Below are 23,376 nucleotides of genomic sequence, written 5' to 3'. Positions count from 1 at the left end.
CATAAACTATCTAGTTCCCTTGTTTTCTCACTCTTATCGGAAGATCATAATATGTTCATAACTTTATAAGTGAAGACAGCTATATTCGGTAAAACTATATCCCTCGACGGTAGAAAAGTCGAGTTTAAAATTGTTCAAATAATATAGTTCAAATGCAAGGGGAAGGAGAGTTGAGAAACTGGAAAAAACTTTATGAGAATAAATCAGACAGAGTGTAAGAAACAAAAACTACCTTCATACATACGCACAATTATTATACGCGGATTGAGTGTTTTTTGGCGTATTATTTTACAATTACATGATATTATTATTAAATAAAAGCAGTTTGAGTTGTTATATTGATAAGCATAATATAAGTCTGTATGAAATATACACCTAACCGATTGACTATATTATCAATTGGTATAACCAAGGTAGAATAATTTTAATATTATCGGTACTTATACCAAATCGATGGTGCTTTTTAACAAATAATATTACATTCCTATGGGTATGTTAAACTAAATCATGGTGATAAATGTAGTTAATATTTTATTTACAGAAGTCATATAATAAATAATAACATGGTGTGTGATTAATTTATTATTACCTTACCCATTATAGCCCACAGATTCGTCGTAATGGTATTCTCGGTATATTTTAAATACCAGAATTATTATCGGTATTATATGCGTACCATTCCTATAATAAACCAGAAATGTCATCTATAGAACCATATAATAATAACGGTTTTAAAGTTAAGGCGGCCTTAAAAGGCTTATCGTCCGAATGTTGTCTGATGGTTTTATCGATCGATTGAGTAGCTAATGCATAAATTATTCAACAGTTTTCCGTACTCGCGCGTTATGATGTGAAAATGCAAAACATTTATATGATAATATTGCATAAGCTGAGGTGCTTCGTCCCTGTTCGCTACACTCGCCGACCCCGCGTCGGCCCATGACGACCCAAAAGTGTCCCCGTTGCATCTTGAAATTTAATATCTGTATTCTGTTATTTAAAATTTTTAGATAAAAAAAATAGGTATGTGAAATTTTTTAATAGGGTCAAGATTACTATTTTATTATAAAACAGAGCTTGAAATCAAAATCAAATTAAATATCGATAAAAATCATCAAGAAATCACAAATATTTTATACAATATTATTCAAAATATTGAGAAAAAAATAATAATCGCTTAAAATTTTAATAATAAAATTGATTTAAATTTTTAAATAAAGCAATAATAAAAATAAGTAAATAAATTTAAAATTAAAATTATTCGATAACCTACTTAAAATCTAAGTCTAAAATATCTATAATATTTGTATAGGTCATACTCATAATTAATTACTAGCTATATAATATTTAATTTTACTATGTGAGTTTCACAGTCTCACTTAATAACTAGTATGAAACTCGTGAACGATCTTGCACAAATATAAAAGTGACATTTTAAATAGAAACAAAATAAAACTTATTGAAAAACACATGGAAAATAAAACAATTAAATCAATTTTGAAAAATGTTAACGCTTTTTGAAATATTTTTGAGCAGTGGTCTACTGGCCAATAGTATTCCGTCAACCAAGTCCACCACTGAATTTATTTATTTAAATTAAGCGTAGCATTAATAATATAATATTATGTCCTTTCGTTCAGATTCAGAAGTATAGGTTACGACGTGACATGAAAATGAAATGATTTTTTTGAAATTTGTTCGTTTTCAGCACCGAACGTCGTTCTCCAAATTCAACGTGAACAGCTGCCTGGAGCCATCGGCCATTTTCCAGACGATACAGCCGACCCACCGCGCCCTGCAAATCCGGCCACGACAGAACTCCATGTTTGCCGGCGGTGGTGCGTTACCGGGTGCGTGCGGCCCGTCGCAGCTAACCGGCCACTGCACGCTGATGGCCGGCCGGCCGCGCAAGGCCAAGTCAGCGGCCGACATCAAATCACTAGTGCAGCACGAGTGCAGCCCCGCTCGGACCAGCCGATCCATGTTGCCGATGACGGTGGGTGCGGCCGCAGTGGCCGCTGTGGCCGAGTGCCGGGTATCGTGCGTTGCACCGACGACCACGTCGTCGTTCGGTGGCTATGGCAGCGGCGGTGGTCACGGTTACGGTTCACTGTCCGTGTCCGCGGTAAAAGAACGACGGTCGTGCAGTCTGTTCCCGTCGCCAGCGTCCGACAAACGGTTATTCTCGTCATTGTCGTCCACCAACACGCCGCCGGCCCCGTGCCTGTGCGACGTACCGTTCGGCCAACCGTCGTCGTCGTGGGCGTCCGCCAAACGCGATTTTCTAATGACGCCGTCCACGTCGTTAGGTGGGGGTTCTGGGTTCAGCGGTGGCGGCGTCGGTGGCCGGCGAACGTCCTGCGGCATGGACCACCTGTGCCCGACGTCCATAACGCTAAAGGATCGACGGCCGTCGTTCAACAACGTCATCGCTCAGGTGACGGCCGAACGGCGCCCGTCGTCCAGTATGCTCAGGATCAGCAACGTTTGATTAACGCAGCACTGCGCAGTGCTCATGCGGCAACTGCAGTTGTTGTAATGTCACACAGCCCAGACCGACCACGAATCGTATATATATTATAATATTATAACGATGCAGTTTGAGTCTCGAAAACCTCAATTTTTTTTTTCTCTAGAAAATTCCAATACAATCTCAATTCTGTATAATATAACTCGAAAGTTTTCATATTTTCAACCCTCCCCCCCCCCCTTGAAATTCGAGTTAACAAGTCTCGACGCACCAATTATTGTATATTATTATCATATTTATTATGCGGGTTTCATTTTTAAAGATAAGTTCACTACATATATTTATACATATTATGGGTTAAATAGTAACACAGAATAGAATAATAGTAATAATAATAATGATAGTAACTACATACGTCGATTTAAGATTAATTCTAATACAAATATTCCATATATATATCTGTGTATAAATTAAATTATTATTACGTCATGTTGTATATATAATAATATATAGTTTAGAGGGGTTGGTCTTATTCGTTTTGCTGTTTTCTACCCTATCCGATGAGCAAGCTGCTCTATTTGTGCGGTGTCTTGACTCTGTGGTGTGTTTTGTGAATGGTGAACTCTGATTGGTAGTCTTGAAAAGGACTATTTTCGTTATGCGTGGTTGCACCGTTACATACATTTATTATTATATTATGTACCAACTTAAACTATAAGATTAAATGAATTCATAGTTTAAGCTGATTAAGAAAGGTGATCTTGAAACACTTAAGCAACGTCCTTTATTTATTCAAAACAATTAATATAATTGAATCATCGATTGAGTACGTAAAAAAAAAGGCGTACCTACTCGTAATAATCACATACAGCGTTGCCGTAAAAATTCACAATAATTACCAATTCCAACGTCCAATATTATATACTACGTATAGTAAATTATTGAAAAGCTTGAAGTCTCAAATAGTGACACATCATATAATAGTAATAGCTACCGGAAACGTTTCCAGCCATAATTGTCAATATTCACCCCAAGTTTTCACGGTCTGCACGTTTTGTTAACGGCTAAGTAACACGCTATATTATATTATATAGTCATCGAATAAATTTGTTCGATTTATTTGAATTTAATTCATGTCAAACGATAACTGTGGTAAAAACGATTTAACATATTAATTTGTTTTTTCTCCGATTATTGATTTTCAGTTGCAACTATCTTTGAGGGAATAAAATAATAATGTTTAATGCTATATATACAAATTTTTGAGCATGTAAATTTAATTACACTAAAACTTCTATTTTCTTACACAATATTGAATTTCGTTACCGTTATTTTATTTTAACATAATGTTAATCAACTTAAACAGCAGTTATGTCATTACGCGAAAGGTGTAGCTGTATTATGTTTTCCGTTTAGCTTAGTCAAACGCATTTATGTTGATGTTGATTATGTTTGACGAACATGCGACAATTCGAGTTTGACCTTTAATGATAAAATCAATCACGTAAATCGCTTACTTTCACTGCAAAGTTGATATGACATAATAATGGGTATATCTACCTATCAATGACCACGGTTTTGGACAAATTCTCTAAATGCGATTATCTGTGACGATAACAAATCATTAAATACTACGGTTTCCGACTAACCTATATTATTATTAGTGTGGGCCGTTTATTATTCGACCTTGGGGGAGGGTAATACTTCCTTATGGACACAAAACTTTCTCCATCTCTAGATCTAAACACAAGGTGCAGATAAAATAATGTAACATTTTATCTCCGAATTCATTGCGTAGTAGACCGAGCAGATAACGATTACCGAAAACAATAATAACATTGTATAAATTGTGTGCACTGGACGTGTGACAAGCATAATAATTATTCTTTTTGCGTTATTAAGCGATATGCATTAATTTGATTTTATGAAACTATGAAAATGGTATTATATTCACGATAGCTGTACAGCTGTATCGAAATCAATTTTAGATGCATTAGTGTGCGTTTTAAACGAAAAAAATTATTGATTTATTAATTAGGTATATGTGTTTAAGATACCTATAGGTATTTTATAATAATTAATAACAATACTATGAATATATACAATATTGTAATAATAATTTATGTACTATAAGTGGTATTGTAGGTTCATTGAACAGTATTCGATCATATAGTTCTCAATAATTATTTACCATCTGTACTTTACACTATTCCAATGCCGTCCACAAACTACAACAAATATCGCACCGAAACGTTGTCTCAATGAATACGGCAATTAATACTATTATAATATTATCGTGTTATCAAAAACTGTAATTTTTATTCTTCTGAATGACGTGAGTAATCTATGTTATCGACGTAAAACGATCTAATTATATTACCACTTCATTAGGCTTCGATACTACATAATATAATATTATTGCATAATATTATGTTTACGTCCAGCTGACGCAGAGACGGATTTACACAATTACCACCCCTAGACAATTTTTTTTTGCCACCCTATTACGACTTAGTAAAAAAACAAAATAACGAAATATGTAATCCTGTGGTTAGTATTTAAATAATAGATAATATACGTTCCGGCAGTCGTTCGATTATTTACTTGGACGTTTATTGTTATGTATTAGTATTATAAAATAATGAAAAAATGATATTAACAAGAATATTTTGTTATACAAATATTAAACATTTTCATTTTCCATACTTCAAAGTAATCACCGTACATAAGAAAATCAAAAAAAAAACCTAGAGAATATTTTCAATAAAATATTGGCCTAAAATTGCCGCCCCTAAAAATTTTCCACCCTAGGCAACTGCCTACTTTGCCTGACGCTAAATCCGCCACTGAGCTGACGTCGTACGTTTTGCTGTGATCGAAACTACATTATTAAAAACTCGGCGACGTTCGTGGAACGGCTGAGGCTATTATGCGATTATTTTTATCATTTTTAAAATCTAACACATTTTGTCTCTACATTTTCAAAACTTATTGCCATAATTAAAAAAAAATAGTTAAACGGCGGCGTGCCTACATTTTTCTCTCATAAGGAACGAGAAGACTACATAATTGAAGGGTGCAATACTATATATTTTATATTAGGTACACAGAATGATTCAATAAAGAGTAGGTACTAACCCCCAGTTCTTCCCTTGATAATATAGTTATTCACAATGTGATTTTTTTGAATTTTTAAGTATACCAAAGAATATTACATTCAAATTTCGAGAGATTTTTACTAGGTACTTAAGGAGAGTTATGTGGAGATCAAAACTTCTGTGTTTTATATGAGAACTTTTCTTATAGGACTATAATCCTTTGTGTAAACATTTTACTAACTGAGAAATCACTGGTTAGAATTTGAACTAGATACATCAAAGTTTTTAAAATAATTTTCTGACTACTTAATAATTTGTTGTAAAAATAGGATTCTCGTTTGATAAATATACTTTATTACTGCCACAAGATACTCCTAAGTAGAAAAAAAAATCTCAAGAGTTTAATAATAATAATAATATGGTCTTTAATTATTATATTTAAAAATTGCAATGATAATATGAGAAAGTTCTGAATAAGGTTAAGTAAATATTAAGTAAAACGGCGAAGGTCAAAATGGGGGTCAACATGCTTATTGAATCACTCTGTATTTAAATCTGTATATCACAGTATAATATTATAAAGTACTGCAATCCAACTATTCGGGATACGTTTCACTCTCGAATTCATTCTCCGAGTCAAAGCCCTTCGTCCAATTATTTGTAATATATAGGAAGAAATGATAGTGAAGAAGGATATTAATTGTTAACTTACAGTTATAGTTATATAACATAGCTCTACGGCACGATGAGTTTTATTTTAATTGATTTTATTTTTTACCCAGAATCATAATAATGTTATAATGTATATTTCTTTCATAAGGGTCTGGATTTCATGTTTTTTTCGTTTTTTAACTGTGCACCTTCCTTCTAAGAATCCTAAACGATGATAATTTAATCTACTGTAGAGCAGAGAAAAAAGTGACTTTAACAGACTAATGTTCTTTTAATGTTATCTATCCGAGTGTGGAACCATAAAAAAGTATTATAAGATTAAACGCTGGAAAAAAACATTTCCCTTATGTCATCCAACGAGTTATCAATTTATCATATATAGATAAAATTTAATCATCGGAAAGAAAACAATAAATAGAGGGACATCTTAAATTTTAACCCTAAGTAAGCTTTATGATTTCAATTTGTTCGACTTTGAATGCTTCATTTAAGTAATGTATTGCATAACGTACCTAGTTATATAAATGTTTATTTTATTATCATTATTTGTCTTGAAGTAAGTACACACCACTTTTTGTGTCTCACCTGAGTGCCTATCCATGTCGAATCTGACGTAGTTTGTGGGTAATGGTATAAAGTTTTTAAATTGAAAAAGTAAGCGCCCACCATGCATGAAACTTTTCTGGTTTATTGGTCATTCGCAGCACCAGCACTTTATTTTTATATATTTATCAAATCCCACGCCATTACTTAACCATATTATTGTAAATAATCGGTACCTAAATTGCGTACGAAAAGATGCTCGTATCTAGCTCTAGGACTATTAAACGATCGTTAGACTGTTCAATGGAAGTGAGTGGTACGCCCGTAATTGGTACAGCAGTTATTATGTCCATCTCTATGTATACATTTTAAAATAAATTTGATACGTACACCGATTACTCAAGATAAGATAATATAAGCCAGATAAATGTTTGTGGATGAACGTATAGTTTGCAAGAAACGAAGAAATTAAGATAGCTCAATCTAAAAATTAAACATAAAATGATACTGTATAATAAATTAATATGAAAGGACGATAAAAATATCGTTATAGCTAAATATAAAGTGGTGTAGTTTTTAATATTTTTTTTTTTAACACTTAAAACAAAAATGATTCATATTTCTCCCGTGACATTGCCTGGTTTACCATAAAAAAATCACCGTTCATGATTAGTTACCAAATGATATCAACAATTATTAAACATTGCATGTTTTGTAAAATAACGTTGAATTACAAAATGTTACAAATAAGAACATCTTCCCCAAATTTCTTAACTAAAGCACGTAACCGAAAGAATAAGGAATTTCCACTTGTTTTACAGAAATAGAAAAAACAGTACAAACGTAAATTTCACACAATTCGTTTCAGAGGTAAGTACATTTTTATATAATGGTACATTTCACTCTAATATATTTCAGAAAAAAAATGTGTATTTTGTACATTGCGTCTTATAAAAGCTATTTTTGAATAATATTTTTTATATGATATTCCTTTAACGTTACTCAGAGAACACGTCTCTAGGACACGTTTATTCACAATCACCCAAAATAATAAATACATTCGAAATCCGAGCTCTGGTGATGATAACACCCTTGCAGCATGTGTATCGGGAAAACGTAAAACCAAAATTTAGTGTACTCTACTGCAGCTGCTGATCCAATCCGTAGTTAATGCTCGAGCATGTAATCTCCTCGTAAAAACGGCACCCGATATATTTTGTGAACAATTATTATCGAAAACCACTCGAATATTTTGGTGGACTTAATGACGCGTGTTAGTACTGGTTGCTATAAATACAAGGTGACGTTATCGGAGAGTGTTATTTACTACCATCGTGTCCCGTTTTATTGCTTTTCCTCCATTTTTTGAAAAATTTCTCGCACCATCAGTCACACGGCTCATAAATTTTGACCTGGAAAATAAATAGTGCAGAATATTAACAATAAAGTCGAATTGTACGAGGACAACACATCCATATAGATTTGTACGTATTCCATACTAGCCAAGGTTGTATCATGATAATTAAGAAATCCGAAGAAAAAAATTAGAACTTAATAACTTATTCGTATAATTATATTTGGTTTTTACTGCAGATAACTGCAACTCTTGTAATCTCAACTCGTCTATAGCGATATTAAAATTTTTTTTAATTAAAAATTGGAAAATAATGAATTTCAATAATTTAAGACTAAAAATTTAAATTAATTTGTTGACAAATTTATATTGCAATATTAAATTAAAATTAATGTACACAAAAAAATTTCGGCTATCAAGTAGGTATCTAGTATCTATAATAGAAATAGGTACGCATAGTTATAATTTTAAATTTAGTTTCCTTTAATCATTATCTTCCTAGTTCATTACCCACCAAGGCAATTAAAATATAACATAAATATTTGCAGTCCAAATATTTATTTTTTTTGTGTGGTAATTTGACTGACAGTGATTTAAATTATTTAATATTACAATGTAAGCTCATTATTTTACTTGCTTAAACCATTAAATTTTTTAATTATCTGATTAAATTATTATTAGTATTTGGATAGTGATTTTATTGATTGGACGATTGTTGGATGATTTCCTATGTGGATTCTTCTGCTAAGAGAGGAATTATCTAAGATTTAAAAATTTTCTTGGACATATTTCAGTGATTTGAAGTTTATAGAGGAGTCATTATTTGTACTTTGAAGGACATCTTTCACAAATTCGATTTGGTCATCTAAATTTTTAATGAGTTTGGTCTTGAAAATATTAGGTATTTTTATATTACGATTATTTTCATAATCTGGGGTATAGGCAAGTGATTTTTCAATAGTCAGACAAAAGTATTATTTCTAGTATGATAATCGTTGCAGGTGTCTATTTCAATTTACTTTTTATAAGGTCTTACAGAAAAACAATAAAATATAAAGTAGGCATCTACTTAATAAAACTCACGAGGCTTAATTAAATTAGTTCAACCAACTTTAACCTGTGAAGTATATCCTCCAAAATACAAATAATGTTTCTCGGTCGATAGTCTTTTATGAACTGAGTCCACTATATAATTTTTTGTTCAATTCACATGAAAAAAAAAACACAAATCTACTAGTATAATGATACAAACAACCACTAGAGTTTAGTTGAACACAATACATAAAACAGGGACAATATTGAAAAAAAAAAATTGGCTTAATATGGAATTGGCACTATTCCGCTTTCACATTCGCCTTTTACAATAAATCACACGTGCCATATCTTTTTTAATGCCAATTTTGTATGTGTGTTACCGCTTATTCCAAACAAAAAAGTCATTTAATGATGATTCATTGGCGACAGTCATCTACAACGATCTCAACCATGGTAACGCTTTCTTTTTTCAATCACGATACCTTCAATTTTACTCCAAAGCAAAAATGCTCTCATTACGTTAATCGTAATATAGCGTATTTTCAACTTACACTATTATTTAATAATTTGACGTGTGTCCAGAAACCCAGTGTACGAACTAAGCCGAATTTCTCATGCTCCAATCATATAAACCTTTGAAAAATAAAATCCTATAAGGATTAAAATATTATAAAATACACAATATCAAATACAGAACTTATTTTTTTAACTTCTAAAAATAGTACGTAAATTATACATAAATTATTTTAGTGTTAGAATGACGTTTATCTTTTAATAGTTATCCATCATTAAATCCTTTCTTTGCCTTTTAAATAAGTATACGTGTATTTTTTACTGATGTTTATATATAAATTATAATATACATTTTATAGTATGTATAAGCACAAATATTATCTTAATGCATACTCTATTTTTTCTTTTCGCTTAATTTCTTAAGCCAATAACATTGGATAACTAATAGTTGTATGCACTTTTATTCTATTGTTAACAAGCTACTTATTTAAAGTAAAAAAAAAAAAATTAAAGCAGAAAACAAAGTTGTATACATACCAACCAACATGAATATAATGAAAAAGATTTTAAAAACAAAATAATAATTTGTTCAAATATTATCATATTATATATAAATATATTTAAATATTATTTATTTATATTTTACTTAAGAAATAAATAAATTTATTTATATCATTATTTGAATGAATTATTTTCGTCAGAGTAAAATGATTATTTATCGCTTATCAAGTGACAAAAAATGTATACTTTCATTTTCATTTCTTGAGATAAAATAATTTCCTCTGAACATCTATGATAAAGAAAAATAATATCATATTGTAATATTAATAGAAATGATGATTCTTACTTGAATTTGAAAAATATTAAAAAAGTGCCAAAATTAATTACTTACTGTAATTGCAAAAAAAAAAAAATGCGTGTTAAAATGTTTTATTTCTGTCATTGACTATAAGATAAGATAATTTTATTTGAAAAAAATAGACCTAAATGTATAAATTATTTTATTATAATTATAAGGTGAATAAACTTGTATAACTTATTTGTAGCTTTTTTTAAGAAATATTTTATTTAAATTTTGTATTTTTAACTGTAGATTTAAATTAATTTTAAGGATGAAAGCGGTTGCCGGACCACAGTAAACTTAAGCTCTATTACGAGGATAAAAGAGAAAAATTAATTTTTTTAATTAAAATATACTTAATATAATATAAGACTTTATTTTATTAGTAGGTGTTATTAATTAGTATTAGAATTGGATGATAATTTATTAATAAAATTAAGAATTGTATTAAAAAATTAAACTGTATAAACTTTATTATATTCAGAATGTGTTAATGAATATGATGTTAAAAAAAAATGTAATTTATTGTATTAGTAACCATTTATTTACCTAATGTTTGTTCATTTATTGTATTATAAATATACATATATATTATATATATAGAGAGAGAGAAAAAAATAATCGCATGTAATAGAACTTCATTTATATTAATGATATATCAATAAAATAAAATATTTATTATTTCTTTAAGTTTGAATTTTTTTTTTACAATGTTTCAAAAAAAGACAATAAGAACAACTGAGGTTATAGATATTAATAAAAATAAAAAATTAAACAAATACCTAGATAGATATAACAGAGCATAGAAGCCTCCCAGTTGAGATGCTACAATATAAGTTTAAATTTGAATAATTTTTTTGAGCTATGATATTAGTGTCTAAAAAAACCCCTTATCTTTTAAATTAGATATTTTTGAACAATTAAAAACGAATTATTCATTTTGACAGTAAGTAAATATAAAATGGAAGGATTACAATACAGTTCATGTTTAAAATTGATGGTATAATACATGACTGAATACTCACAAAGTATCAGTTAATATACATGTAAATTATCTATTATAGTTTATAACTGTGTTAGTTTTCAATTTGGAGAAGAAGTGGAAGACATGCGTAAATATGTACGTCACGACACCGCATTTAAAATTAACCAATGTAGAGACATTAAGTAGAAAGAATATGGATATTTTATTTTTCAATGCGTTGATTAAAAATAGTTAATTACCCATTACATAATACTATACAAAACGTTCATAATATATACTGAAAAACGACTTTTAAACAGTTGAATACCAAAAAAAACACCAAACTGCGGTCATTGACTACAATAATTATTATTACTGTTTAAGTATTCTGCGCCGAAACTATTAGTGAACTAAATTATAAATTCCCATCAAAGACCACACCCACCGACATTTAAATTATTATTATAACTATCGCACTACTCAGCGAGCAGGTCAGATGGTCAACAATTAATGAACTGTGCACTACCATAATGGTATGATATTGTAGTGAGTTTGCGTAAAATAATACCTTGGAATGTCCCGTAATTTAACATAAATGTGTGTGTGTGTGTGTGTGTGTGTGTGTGTCCATATATCTAATCTATCCATCTTCCGTTTTACCGCAACCGAGTGCAACAAAGTTTACAGTTGGATTATAGAAACGTCTTATACAGACTACCCTACCACCCATTCCAAAATGGTTTTATATGGCATTTTATTCGATTGGCGTTAGTTTGTTTTCAGGCCGTGTGGCATTTTGTACACACATCAACGACACCGGAAGGGTGAAGGCACTCCGAAGGTCACCGACTCGTTGAAATTAATACATGGCATGTCTGACCTACAAGTGCATAATGCACCACGGCGACCGATCGAATTACGTCAGTTATTTTGCAGTGATATAGTCACGAGAACTTTGAGCTTTACACTAAACTGTATATTTTATAGACGGCACTTTGGCGCAGTTGAATGTTTTATCGTCTCCCTTTCGTTGACCACCAATAGCACCTATCGGCCCACAGTATCTTCATACGTCCGGGAAACGATCTTACGTAGAAGAATAAAATAATATATAAAAACTTCGCGTCGTACACATCTGGCTTCTGTACGGGAGTCGCCATTATTAATGACGCGCCTATTTTACAGTTTCAAAACTATAATCTACGCGATTTTTCACGGTGTTGTTCATATTTCGTAATATTTATGTGTATAAATTTGTTGCTTGAGCGGAACTCAATGCCTCGTGGTCGTTATCGATCGTTTGGCAAGACCACGATCGAATACGATTATTTTATAATTATTGCGTGTGATCGTTTTGTAGTAAATAGTGTGGCAGTGACACGTCTCTTAAAATGTCCACCTATTTATGAAATAGGTACTTTCGATTCTGGAAAATATACGCTTGTCGCCTATAACATCGGAGTAACTGGGCACCGGAAGGGTGGCTTATTCTAGTAGATTTTTAAAAACCTACATTTTTTATTTTCTAACACCTCCTAATTAAATTTAAATCATTGTATAAAAAAAACTGCCATGAGTTCAACATGTAACATATTTAATAATCATCTACCTACATAATAATAATCATTAAATATTATACTGTTAATAAAACTAACGATAGTTATATTTGTTTATTATTTTTTTTTTAATCTAAATATAGGTGTACCTAACCTTACACAGTAATAAAATATATATTATTTTGCTTCTTTTGTTTTTTCAATAATAAGATGATTATCTTTATGATTAATTTTCAACCTTTATTTTACAGGACTCATTAGTTCTTGAGGAGGGGATTATTCTTATTTTTTACTATATAGATTAAGTGAATCGAAAATGACAGGACCAATCGGAATATCTACACGTGCTCGTTTTGTATATCATAAAAATATGACACCAAAGTAGCGAAATTGCCTATGCATGACGCCGTCTTACACCACGATATCCATAGATTATTTTAATAGATAGTATATAATAACATTATAGCAGCAGTATAATAGCAATATTATAATACGCGTACCGATAATATTATAATAGTGCCTACAACCTACATTATATGGGTTATTGCCTATTGCACACTGACGATGTACTCCATTGTGTGCATCGTATGTTAGCGACAATATAATTATGCAGCTGCACAATACATTGATAATATTATGGAAGTAAAAAAAAATATAATATTATTTCTTCTATTATAAACCGTAGGAACCCAAAGTGTACCGTATAATTTTAATATATATATTATGTCTGAATGGCTAAGATGGAAAATATTTCATATAAAAACATTAAAAACCGCATATATTGTAAATGCGTGAGTTTGCGGATAGTGGTTCCGGTCGTCGTCGGAAAATAAGAAAACATCAGTCAGCGATGACGTATAAACGGTATACAACAATGTGCGCGTGACTAATGCATAATGTACCGCCCTAGGAGCCGGGCTTCGCTTGGTAAGATTGATGACGTATCAGTTTGACAGACTTTTTCGCATAGGATCCGTAGAGAAGAGTTAGTCGCTGTCGTGTGATGGGTGAGTATGTCGCGTTTGGGTTGGTGAGTTTTATGTGTTCAGAGTAGTGGTGAGGGGGATAAGAAAAAATGACAGCCCACGGTCAGAACTATGACCTTCCATCTCTCGCAATAACCACCCCCTCCTAAAGCCAGATCTTAAGTGTGCTATATAACTAACTACATATGGTGATATTTTCATCTAAAGGTGGCAATCACGTACTTTGCATTTGGCCCTTATTCCTATCTACATCAAAAACTTCTGGTACATGAAGTGATGTGCCATCCCTATGATATGTACATAATTATTATATTCGTATCACGTGGTTGACAGTCATTTTAACTTAGTAGGTTCGAATAACAGACAATTAAGTCAAAGTAACGACAAATTCGCTTTACAACTCACGCCCACACCATATTACAATTCAATGATTACGAACATTTTACACATTATTGTACCTATATTCGAACACGACGTACACTAAATTATATGAGAACAATAATATACTAAATATTGATCCATGAACTTATAACATAAATTATCCACGAACATTTAGATTATTAATAAATAAATGATGATTTACGTGCATTAATTAAATATTATATAACAACCAATTATTTTTTATAAAGTATTGAATGTTTATTTTTTCTCAAATTATTTTACTACCTAAGTCATAATTCATTAGTTACAAACTATTTGAACAAGAAGATTAAAATATAGACAGTATAATTATTGACAGTTGAAGTAACTTAACTTTTCATAGTTGATTTAAAAATAATCCATGAATTTAAAAAAAAAATTTAATTTTTGAATTTTTATTGTTTTATTAATATAATTATTAATAATATTAATAAATACTAAAATCAAAATAATCTAATGCTACAATAATGAAACCGATTCTGTTATTTTCCTTGATAACTATTTTATAAAATTTTGTATAACTGTAAATATATTTTAGTAGATTATATATTTATATAATTTTAAATTGTTATAAAGTACCTATTTGGTATAAAAAAAAAATAATAATAAAAATAATATTTTTTTTTTTTTGTAAGGGGAACCCGCGGCAACAAGTCATTGGGTGTGGAGTGGTACGGTAGGGGCTATTTTTGTAGGTTTTTAAGTGGGTAGAGTTTTAACATGTGTTTGTGTATGTGTGGCAAGTATATGTTGCTAAAAATCCCGGCTGGTCACCTATCCGGGAGCTAGCAATTGCGGAAGAATTTCTTTTTTTTGTGACCCACATACTAACTTAAGAAATAGAGCTTAATTGAGTTACACATTACAATCTTTTTTTTTTACTTTTAACTTTCCAAGTTAAATATATTATTTATTAACTGATTGATCTAACTTATCGTTCTCGTGTTTTATTGAATAAATTTAACTTTATTAGTTTCATCAACTTCAACACCTTTATCAATGCGTCATGAGGAAAAATCCCTCAAGAGAAGGTGGGACGAAGGCCAATGAATGTATTGATCCCCAGGAGACTTTTGGACAAAGCGAACAGGGAATAGAGCCCCCAAGTGGCCTAGTATATATAGCTACAGTGTCTATTGATAAATTGTTATAATTTAACATATATGGATCCGATGTTTTATCGGTCGTTAATTTATTATACCGAATGTATACCTATAGTGCCCCTAATATTATATCGTGTCCAGACTCTTGTAATTTTGTGGAATGAATAAAATAACTCGTTGACGTCATAACTCGTATGTATAGGAGGTATATATCTTATGCATTCGGGTACTTTATTGCATTAGCGGTTTACCTCACGTATAATATATAATAAAGCACTCTTATCGTTAATAACAAATAATGCCGCTTCGTTGTTTTGATAGTAATAATATTGTGTGGACGTGACTCTTAGAATCGCCGATCATTACCACGGCCCCACGGCAGCAATAACAACAACAAACGCGAGAATACATTCACGCCTGTCTAATAGGTGGGTTGGGGGGGGGGGGGGTGGAAACGTCAAGAGTATATTATGTGGATCGTGCGATACCACATACGTGGTGTAAATAGATCATAGCACTTGATTTTTCTTGAAAATAATACCTGAGATACTATAAGGATACAAACACGACAAGTTATGTAATGTTGTAATATGCACACAGACCCACACACACACACGATAACGTATAATATTGTGAGTGAGTGTATATCCGTGTCATCAATGCCCTGCGAGCACCACTAACACGCGTTATCAAAGCTTACCGTAACATAATTTAGTAATATAATATTGTATACCAGTGGCGTATTTAGGTCTTTGCACTAAGAGAGAGCTTATATTAGGTAAATAAATAATGTGTAAATAAGTATAATGAAAATATTAAAAGTAAAATGTATTAATTTCCCGTTTTTCTTGGCAAAAAAGTCCAACAATTTACAATTGTATCGTCAACTTTAATACATAATGTTCTGAAAATACTAATTATAGTCAATAATAAAATGATTGCCAGTTCAAATTCAATCTTCTCTAAAACTGAGATTAAAATCAAACAACTATAACTACTATAAGCATAGTAATTACACTCATTTAAAACAAGAAAATGTGCATGTACGATTTAGTAGGGAATTCTGAAATCAATGATCTATGAAAATTGTGATTATATATGGGTAAAACACGATTGCGTACGTTTGTTATCGGCGATACCTTTTTAAGCAACACGATTTCGTACGATTTTACCTGTTTTTTAACTACACAATTGCGTACGAAGTTTTAAGCGTTGTTGCCAATTTTCATACCGGTATACAGAGCCCCCACAAGAGGGTCTGATGGACCTTGAGTACAGGGGCCCGAATACTTTAAGGGTGGGCCCGTTGAAATTTATTTGTAATTTTTAAAATTTTAGTAGAAATAGTTATTTTATATTAATTAATATTGTAAAATAACATTTTATGAAATATATATATTATATAGTCATTTAATATTTAGCCATTGATTAAGCTGAGCTCAAAGCCCGCAAAATAAAATTTTAACTTAAAAATGTATATTAAATATAGATTAAAATATAGGTACTTGTTTTTTCTTTTTTAATTTAGATAATATTGTAGTAAAAAAATAGAAAAGACATTATTAACGTTGGATTGTTTATGAACGAAATAAAAATGATTTTTTTAATTTTTAGTGATTTATTTTGGATTTTTGAGACTTGTTTGGATTTTTAACTGTTTCTGAATTAAAATCGGTCTTATTTTATGAAATTATATTTTTTTGTCAATCGAATTATCAAGTAAGTTGTAAATGTATAGATTAAGTAAATAGAACGATTACGTTGATGCAACGTCCTTTTTTCACATATTTTTTTATTTACGATAATTTTATTAAAATAATAATTGACGATTTATAATTACTTTATATTATTAAGTTAATCTCATTTTTTTTTTTTTTTTTTTTTTTATGTATTATTATATAGAACTGTAAACGTATTCGATATTTATTATATTATTATTACATATTATATTATATTATTATTTATTTTATATACGATGAAATTGGTAAATTTGACAACGTTGCATACAATTTCATACGCAATCGTGATGCCAAAAAGGCCAAACGTACGCAATCGTGTTCTACCCTTATATATTCCGTACACTTTGATTATCAGCCATTGCATGGACTGTAACAAATTTATTTTGTTATGATGATTTTTTTTTTCTGACTGGATAGTTAAAAAAAACGTGAATTTAAATAGTAGGAACTCAATAAATTATAAATATATAAAAAATAAATAACTAAAAGAATGATTTATCTCCTCGAAATATGCCACTCTTGTGTATAAATAATATTTTAATAATAGGTATACTATCGTTGTCATTCACGTATTTGCTACATGTCAATATAACATCATGTATTCCCTGCTGCTACATTATGTTATTATTAAATTTTTAATGATGCTCTCTGTTCGAAACATTCGATGATTATCTAACAACAATAATTAATAATGTCATGACACACTGCAACAACGCTACATTTTACTGACATTTCAATTCGATACAATTATATGCCTAAATACCCAATATATCAGATAAACGTAATTTAATATTTTATGATATCTCTAGAATCAACTACGACAATATTAAATGATGTATAATAGTATATTAGATACTGTATGACATCCGTACGGCGTGATAATAAACAACGTTTTGCTGTGGAGATAAGAATATTAAAACAAATTTTTGACGTCGCATTTCCGAAATTGTTTTAGATATTAATTTTTTAGTATCATCTGGTCCTGGTTGATTTGCCTATCTCTTACTTAACCGTACCTAGGAATTAAGTCACGTATAATTTATAAACATTAAGAGTAGGGTAAGTACAGACTATACTATTGTATGCCATAAAATTGATCAACTATCTAAAGGCGTGACAATGAAATGGGGCTATCGTATTTGTATTTACGATGTTATAATATTGACATAAAATTATTTATTTGGTAAGTATTATTATTACGTATAATGTGTGGAGGGTTTATGTGAAAATGTCCATTCTGCAGCTATGTAAATTACATATTATGGTGTCCACCGTATTTGTCCTAATTCGATCCACTACTCATCTGCTCACCAACCGCTTAACTTTAAAGCTTGCATAACTATTTGGATAATTTATAATAAGATATTTAATATCAGTACTTACTGAGTTGAATAATATTAAAATTTTGAATATATTTATACAGATCTACAACTCCGCAAATTTGAAGTATTAAATTATTTCGAGTAGGTACCTACATCGTAAAATATAATGTTTCCCTGTGAATATTAAATATATAAATATTATTATTACATGCGTGACATTTACATACTTGTAAACTATACTATAATAATAAAATACAAAAATGTGTTACCGTACACTTAATAAATTAGTCGACTCAAGTTATTTTATTAATTAAGCGCAACACTGCTACTGAAAATAATCTGTGATGTTGCGAGAGCGCCCGGGTAAACACCCGCATACCGTGATTAATGTTATATACATATATTTTTTTTTGTACAAATCGTCTAAATTAATACAACGAATTTAAAACATTTACCGCTTACTTGGTGCATAAAATATTATCTGGATTAAACGATATAAACGGACATACGCGTACAGAATACAAATAGTGCATGTACCTATTATATTTATAATACCAACGCTTCTTTAAATTTATTTATTTAAATATATTTATTATTTATATATTTATTTTGTGTTATAAGGATGATTCATAAGATATTAAAATAATAAAAGTTAAGATGGCTTTTTAAAATTAATCTTTGTAAATTATTTGTTTCTTTAACGTAACACATAAATCGTATTTACTTATTTTGTTTTAGAAATAAACCTCATTAGACAATTACTAAATTATTTTAAAAACCCTAGAAAATAAATTTCTTAAATTTAAGCAATTAAAACTTGTTAAAATCTTCAAACAAAAAGTGCAATAGACTATTGCTTTTCAAGTGATAGTTGCCTGTGCTACCATTTTTTACTGACAGGAATTTTTGAAATTTCAAGTTTCACATACACTCTGTATAGCAATTAGATACAATTAGATTTTTGTATATATTTTATTTTATGTAATAAACAATGGCGACGTTGTCGACGTAATGCACAAGCAGTTCCGGCAGCGACGTCGATAACATGAAAAAAAAAGATACAAATGGTACTTAAAAATGGGGTTCTTAGCAGTTCTTAGAAGCTTTCTAGAAAAACAACGCTGAAAATAGCCATGAACTAAACGATTTAACTTTAAATAAGCTTTCTAATATCATATTATTTTTGAACATTTTGGTTTAATCTCACGATTTATTATAAAAAATATTTTATAGAAAATTTGCTCCTCGACAAATCTAATTACCTACACTTTAATTAATTATTTTTTATTTTTTATGAATGTAAATAATAAATAAATAAAAAAAATCGAATAAGAGAACTAATAGATTGCAGGTAATTAAATATATCTTTGTTTTGTGAAATTACTGTGGAATGAACAAAGCGCGCTTTTAATTTTAAATAGTGTCAAGACAAAGGTTTTATTGTAAGATTCAATAATTTGTCAAGGTCTATTTGCAATAAGGAAAGAGCAGTATCTCAATAATTCGTATATATATACTATCAATTTATATAAATCAAATTATTAATACTATTTAAAATTCTACCTATGTTTAGTATATTATTTATCTTGAAATCATTCTAATATCATAATTCAAAAACGTAATTAGACTCTTATTCATTTAACAACTTGAAATATATATATCAAAAGTAAAACGTATACAGAATTATTGTATTATACTACGAACTAAAAGTACTACCTAGTAAAACATATATTACTATAATATCTATATCTGTACTTTATGTTTTATTTCCGTGTACTTTGTTTTTGTTTTGATGGATTTCATTAAATATTAATAGCAATCACACATAATATTATACCATAAGCTATTACATGAACGACATAATATAGGTACACAATTATATCATTGGAGTTTATAGTCATCATGTAAAAATGATCGACTCGATGATAACGAAAAAAAATTTAAAAATGAGGTAAACCACATGTGTAAATACTAAACGTTTTATATCATCATCGACTGACGATATTTTTATAATTAGATATTTTAAATTGCGGTTGTATTATTTATTGAAGTGTAATTATTTAAATCCATTCAAAAAATAATACGGCAGTGGTTTATGTGGAACATGTGACAAGGTGATGTAAGCTCAGCGACAGTAACAATAATACATTTGATTATTCAAAACACAATTTCCACTTTTCGCTGTACCATGAACCAGGACCTGTTTACCACTTTAAAAACCAACAAAACTATTATGTTCACTCATCAGGTGATGATTGATGTTCATCGAAACTTTAAAATTGTGTTCTGAATAAACGGTCCGTCGAACTCCATTAATACGGTCCATAATTGTCATATAATAAATAATAATATATATACTCATTTTTTTAATCATCCATCACGCGTAACTCATCTCCATCGATTACCCCTTCACCAAAATTTCCTTTTCATTCACTCATCAAAATATAATATAATTTATCAATACTGATATGTGTACACTGTACAGTTTATACAATCAGGTGTAATAATATATATATTTTTTTTTTAATTCAATTTCCATTATTATTTTATCCTCAATATATATTATTTTAAATTATTATTAAAACATAAACCAAAGGGTATCCGATATGAAATTGACACTTAGAGTGTGACAATGTCACATCTGACTATCTAACTAATGACACGGCACATGCACAGCCTACGACTTCAGTCAAGACTCCTTGAAAATGTGCGGCGCGAGATGGTGGCGGGTAGCTTGTTTGCGCTCTGTTGAAGTTTTGAAGTGTTTGTAAAAAGAAGCTTTCACGAGAACGTCGGAGTTAAGTGTACCATGAAAATTTCTAACAAAAAACATAATAATATATATTTATATATTATACTCGTATATGTATATTATGAACCTTTATACTCATTCAACTTTCAGCGTAGACAGCTTGTTCTTCAAAATGAAACTATACATATATATATACCAATCTACTTGAACAAGGTGATTAGAAAAAGTTATTTAGCCATGTTAAGAAGTATATATATATAAATATATGCATAAAGTGAACAACATGTTATTATATTCAGTTATACAGTTTTCTACCAACCATATTGATAAATTGGAAAGAGTGTAGAGAAGATTTTTACGCCATATTGGTTATAAAAATATCTTACTAAATGTTAACAACTGTAATCCTGTTAATGATATTCTATTATAAGTCTTAATTTAACTTATCTATGTACCTATTGGAAAACTATGGATATTTCCTTTTTTTTTTCAAAAATAATAAATGTCTCCATGCCGTATAATTTATTAATCATTATTTTATGTTATTTTTAATTGTTTAACAATGTTACTATACTTATTAGTTTGTTTATTATTCAACACATGTTATTTCATTTCAAAATGTCAATACTGTACTTGAATCATATAACGTTTATCATAATAAAATAAAATAAAAAAAGCTAAATGGACTTTAACCTACATACAAAAACAAAAATAGAAATCGTTTTTTAAACACAAACAAACCATGTAGGTTAGCTTAATTACTTATGAAAACCTATAAGTCACTTAAATAAACAAATATGAACGTTCATTAATATTTGAAACTGATATTTATACATATTCTTAGATCAAAATGATTAAACTAAAACATCAACAAAATAAGGCATAGTAATATTTAATGATTTAAAGTTAATTATTTTTTACTAATAATTATGGAATAAATGTTTAAACGTCTTTCTGTTTTTCCAACTTAAGATACATTATGTAGTATTATAGTTATTTAATTATTTAAACCAATTTCCATGAGAATTTTTAATTAATCTTAAGTATATCTGAAAGTAAAAAATAACAAAATTTCAACCTGAATATTTATAGTCTTTTGGAAAAATTATCACATAACTTTTTTTGTGAAAAAAATTATAGATTTTATTGGAATATTTCCAATACAACCTACGCATAAAAATATATAAATGAATAAAATAGTCTAATATGAAATATTGTAATGTAACCCGTTACTTCATATTTTACTTTTATGAACAATAAATCCTTTTTTCATTCTGGACATGGTTGCTATATAATTTATCATAATTATACGTCAAAAAATCAATTTCTTAATAAACTTTTATATACTATGTTTCAAACCCAAAGTGATTCGTTTAAAATTACTATAATTTTATGTTATAATAAAGGTCAGTATTTCATTGTCCAATGATAAATATACAAGATACATAACAAATCATATTAAACCCACATTTGGAACATTTTGTTTGCGTTTCGTATAAAAGAACGTTTTATGTTTTGCTCCTACGCCTATAAACTTGGATTCATTCATAATAAGTCATATTTACGAACTATATTATATTATTATATTTAAAAAATGTCTCACAACACTAATTCCCACATGCATGATTTTATTTTATATTACAGTGATAATATTATTGCAGTTTTTAGTTCGTGAACCATAATATTATTATTCCTGGTAAATAAAATTTTAACGTTAATAATTCATATATTAAGTCAATGTGATTCAACGTATTTGAATACTTTAGAAGGAGATATATGTCAAAAGTTAAGTGTCTCTGGTTTACTTTTGACAATTTAATCCCAAAAGAATTAACTTTTACCATTACCATAAGGTAGTTTTCGATCAACAGTGAATTTCCAATCGCCAATTATGACTATCGCTTTAATATAAGGATTTAGTTTTGTGCAAAATGCGTTTTTGTATTACCGCTTTGATATAATAACATATCAGAGTGGAAATAAGATCTGTATGATTATTTCATATTAT

At 29.4% G+C, this 23,376-nt stretch overlaps 1 protein-coding gene across 1 annotated transcript in view; it reads left to right on the top strand.

Moving 5' to 3' along the window:
* The window catches only part of LOC149058347 (uncharacterized), a 97,077-nt gene extending 85,861 nt beyond the window's left edge, over positions 1-11,216 (top strand). The window contains exon 4 of the mRNA XM_089219745.1: positions 1,709-11,216. Coding sequence (XP_089075871.1) covers positions 1,709-2,491 — 783 coding nt within the window. The 3' untranslated portion in view covers positions 2,492-11,216. The remainder of the gene's footprint in view (positions 1-1,708) is intronic.
* The last annotated feature ends 12,160 nt before the right edge of the window (positions 11,217-23,376 follow it).

The sequence above is a fragment of the Diuraphis noxia genome, unplaced genomic scaffold (assembly GCF_037042655.1).
Source record: "Diuraphis noxia isolate RWA-SAM2 unplaced genomic scaffold, SU_Dnox_SAM2 contig0002, whole genome shotgun sequence".
NCBI lineage: Eukaryota > Metazoa > Arthropoda > Insecta > Hemiptera > Aphididae > Diuraphis > Diuraphis noxia.
The sequence above is the reverse complement of the archived record's forward strand: the minus strand, read 5'-3'. Positions and strand labels throughout refer to the sequence as shown.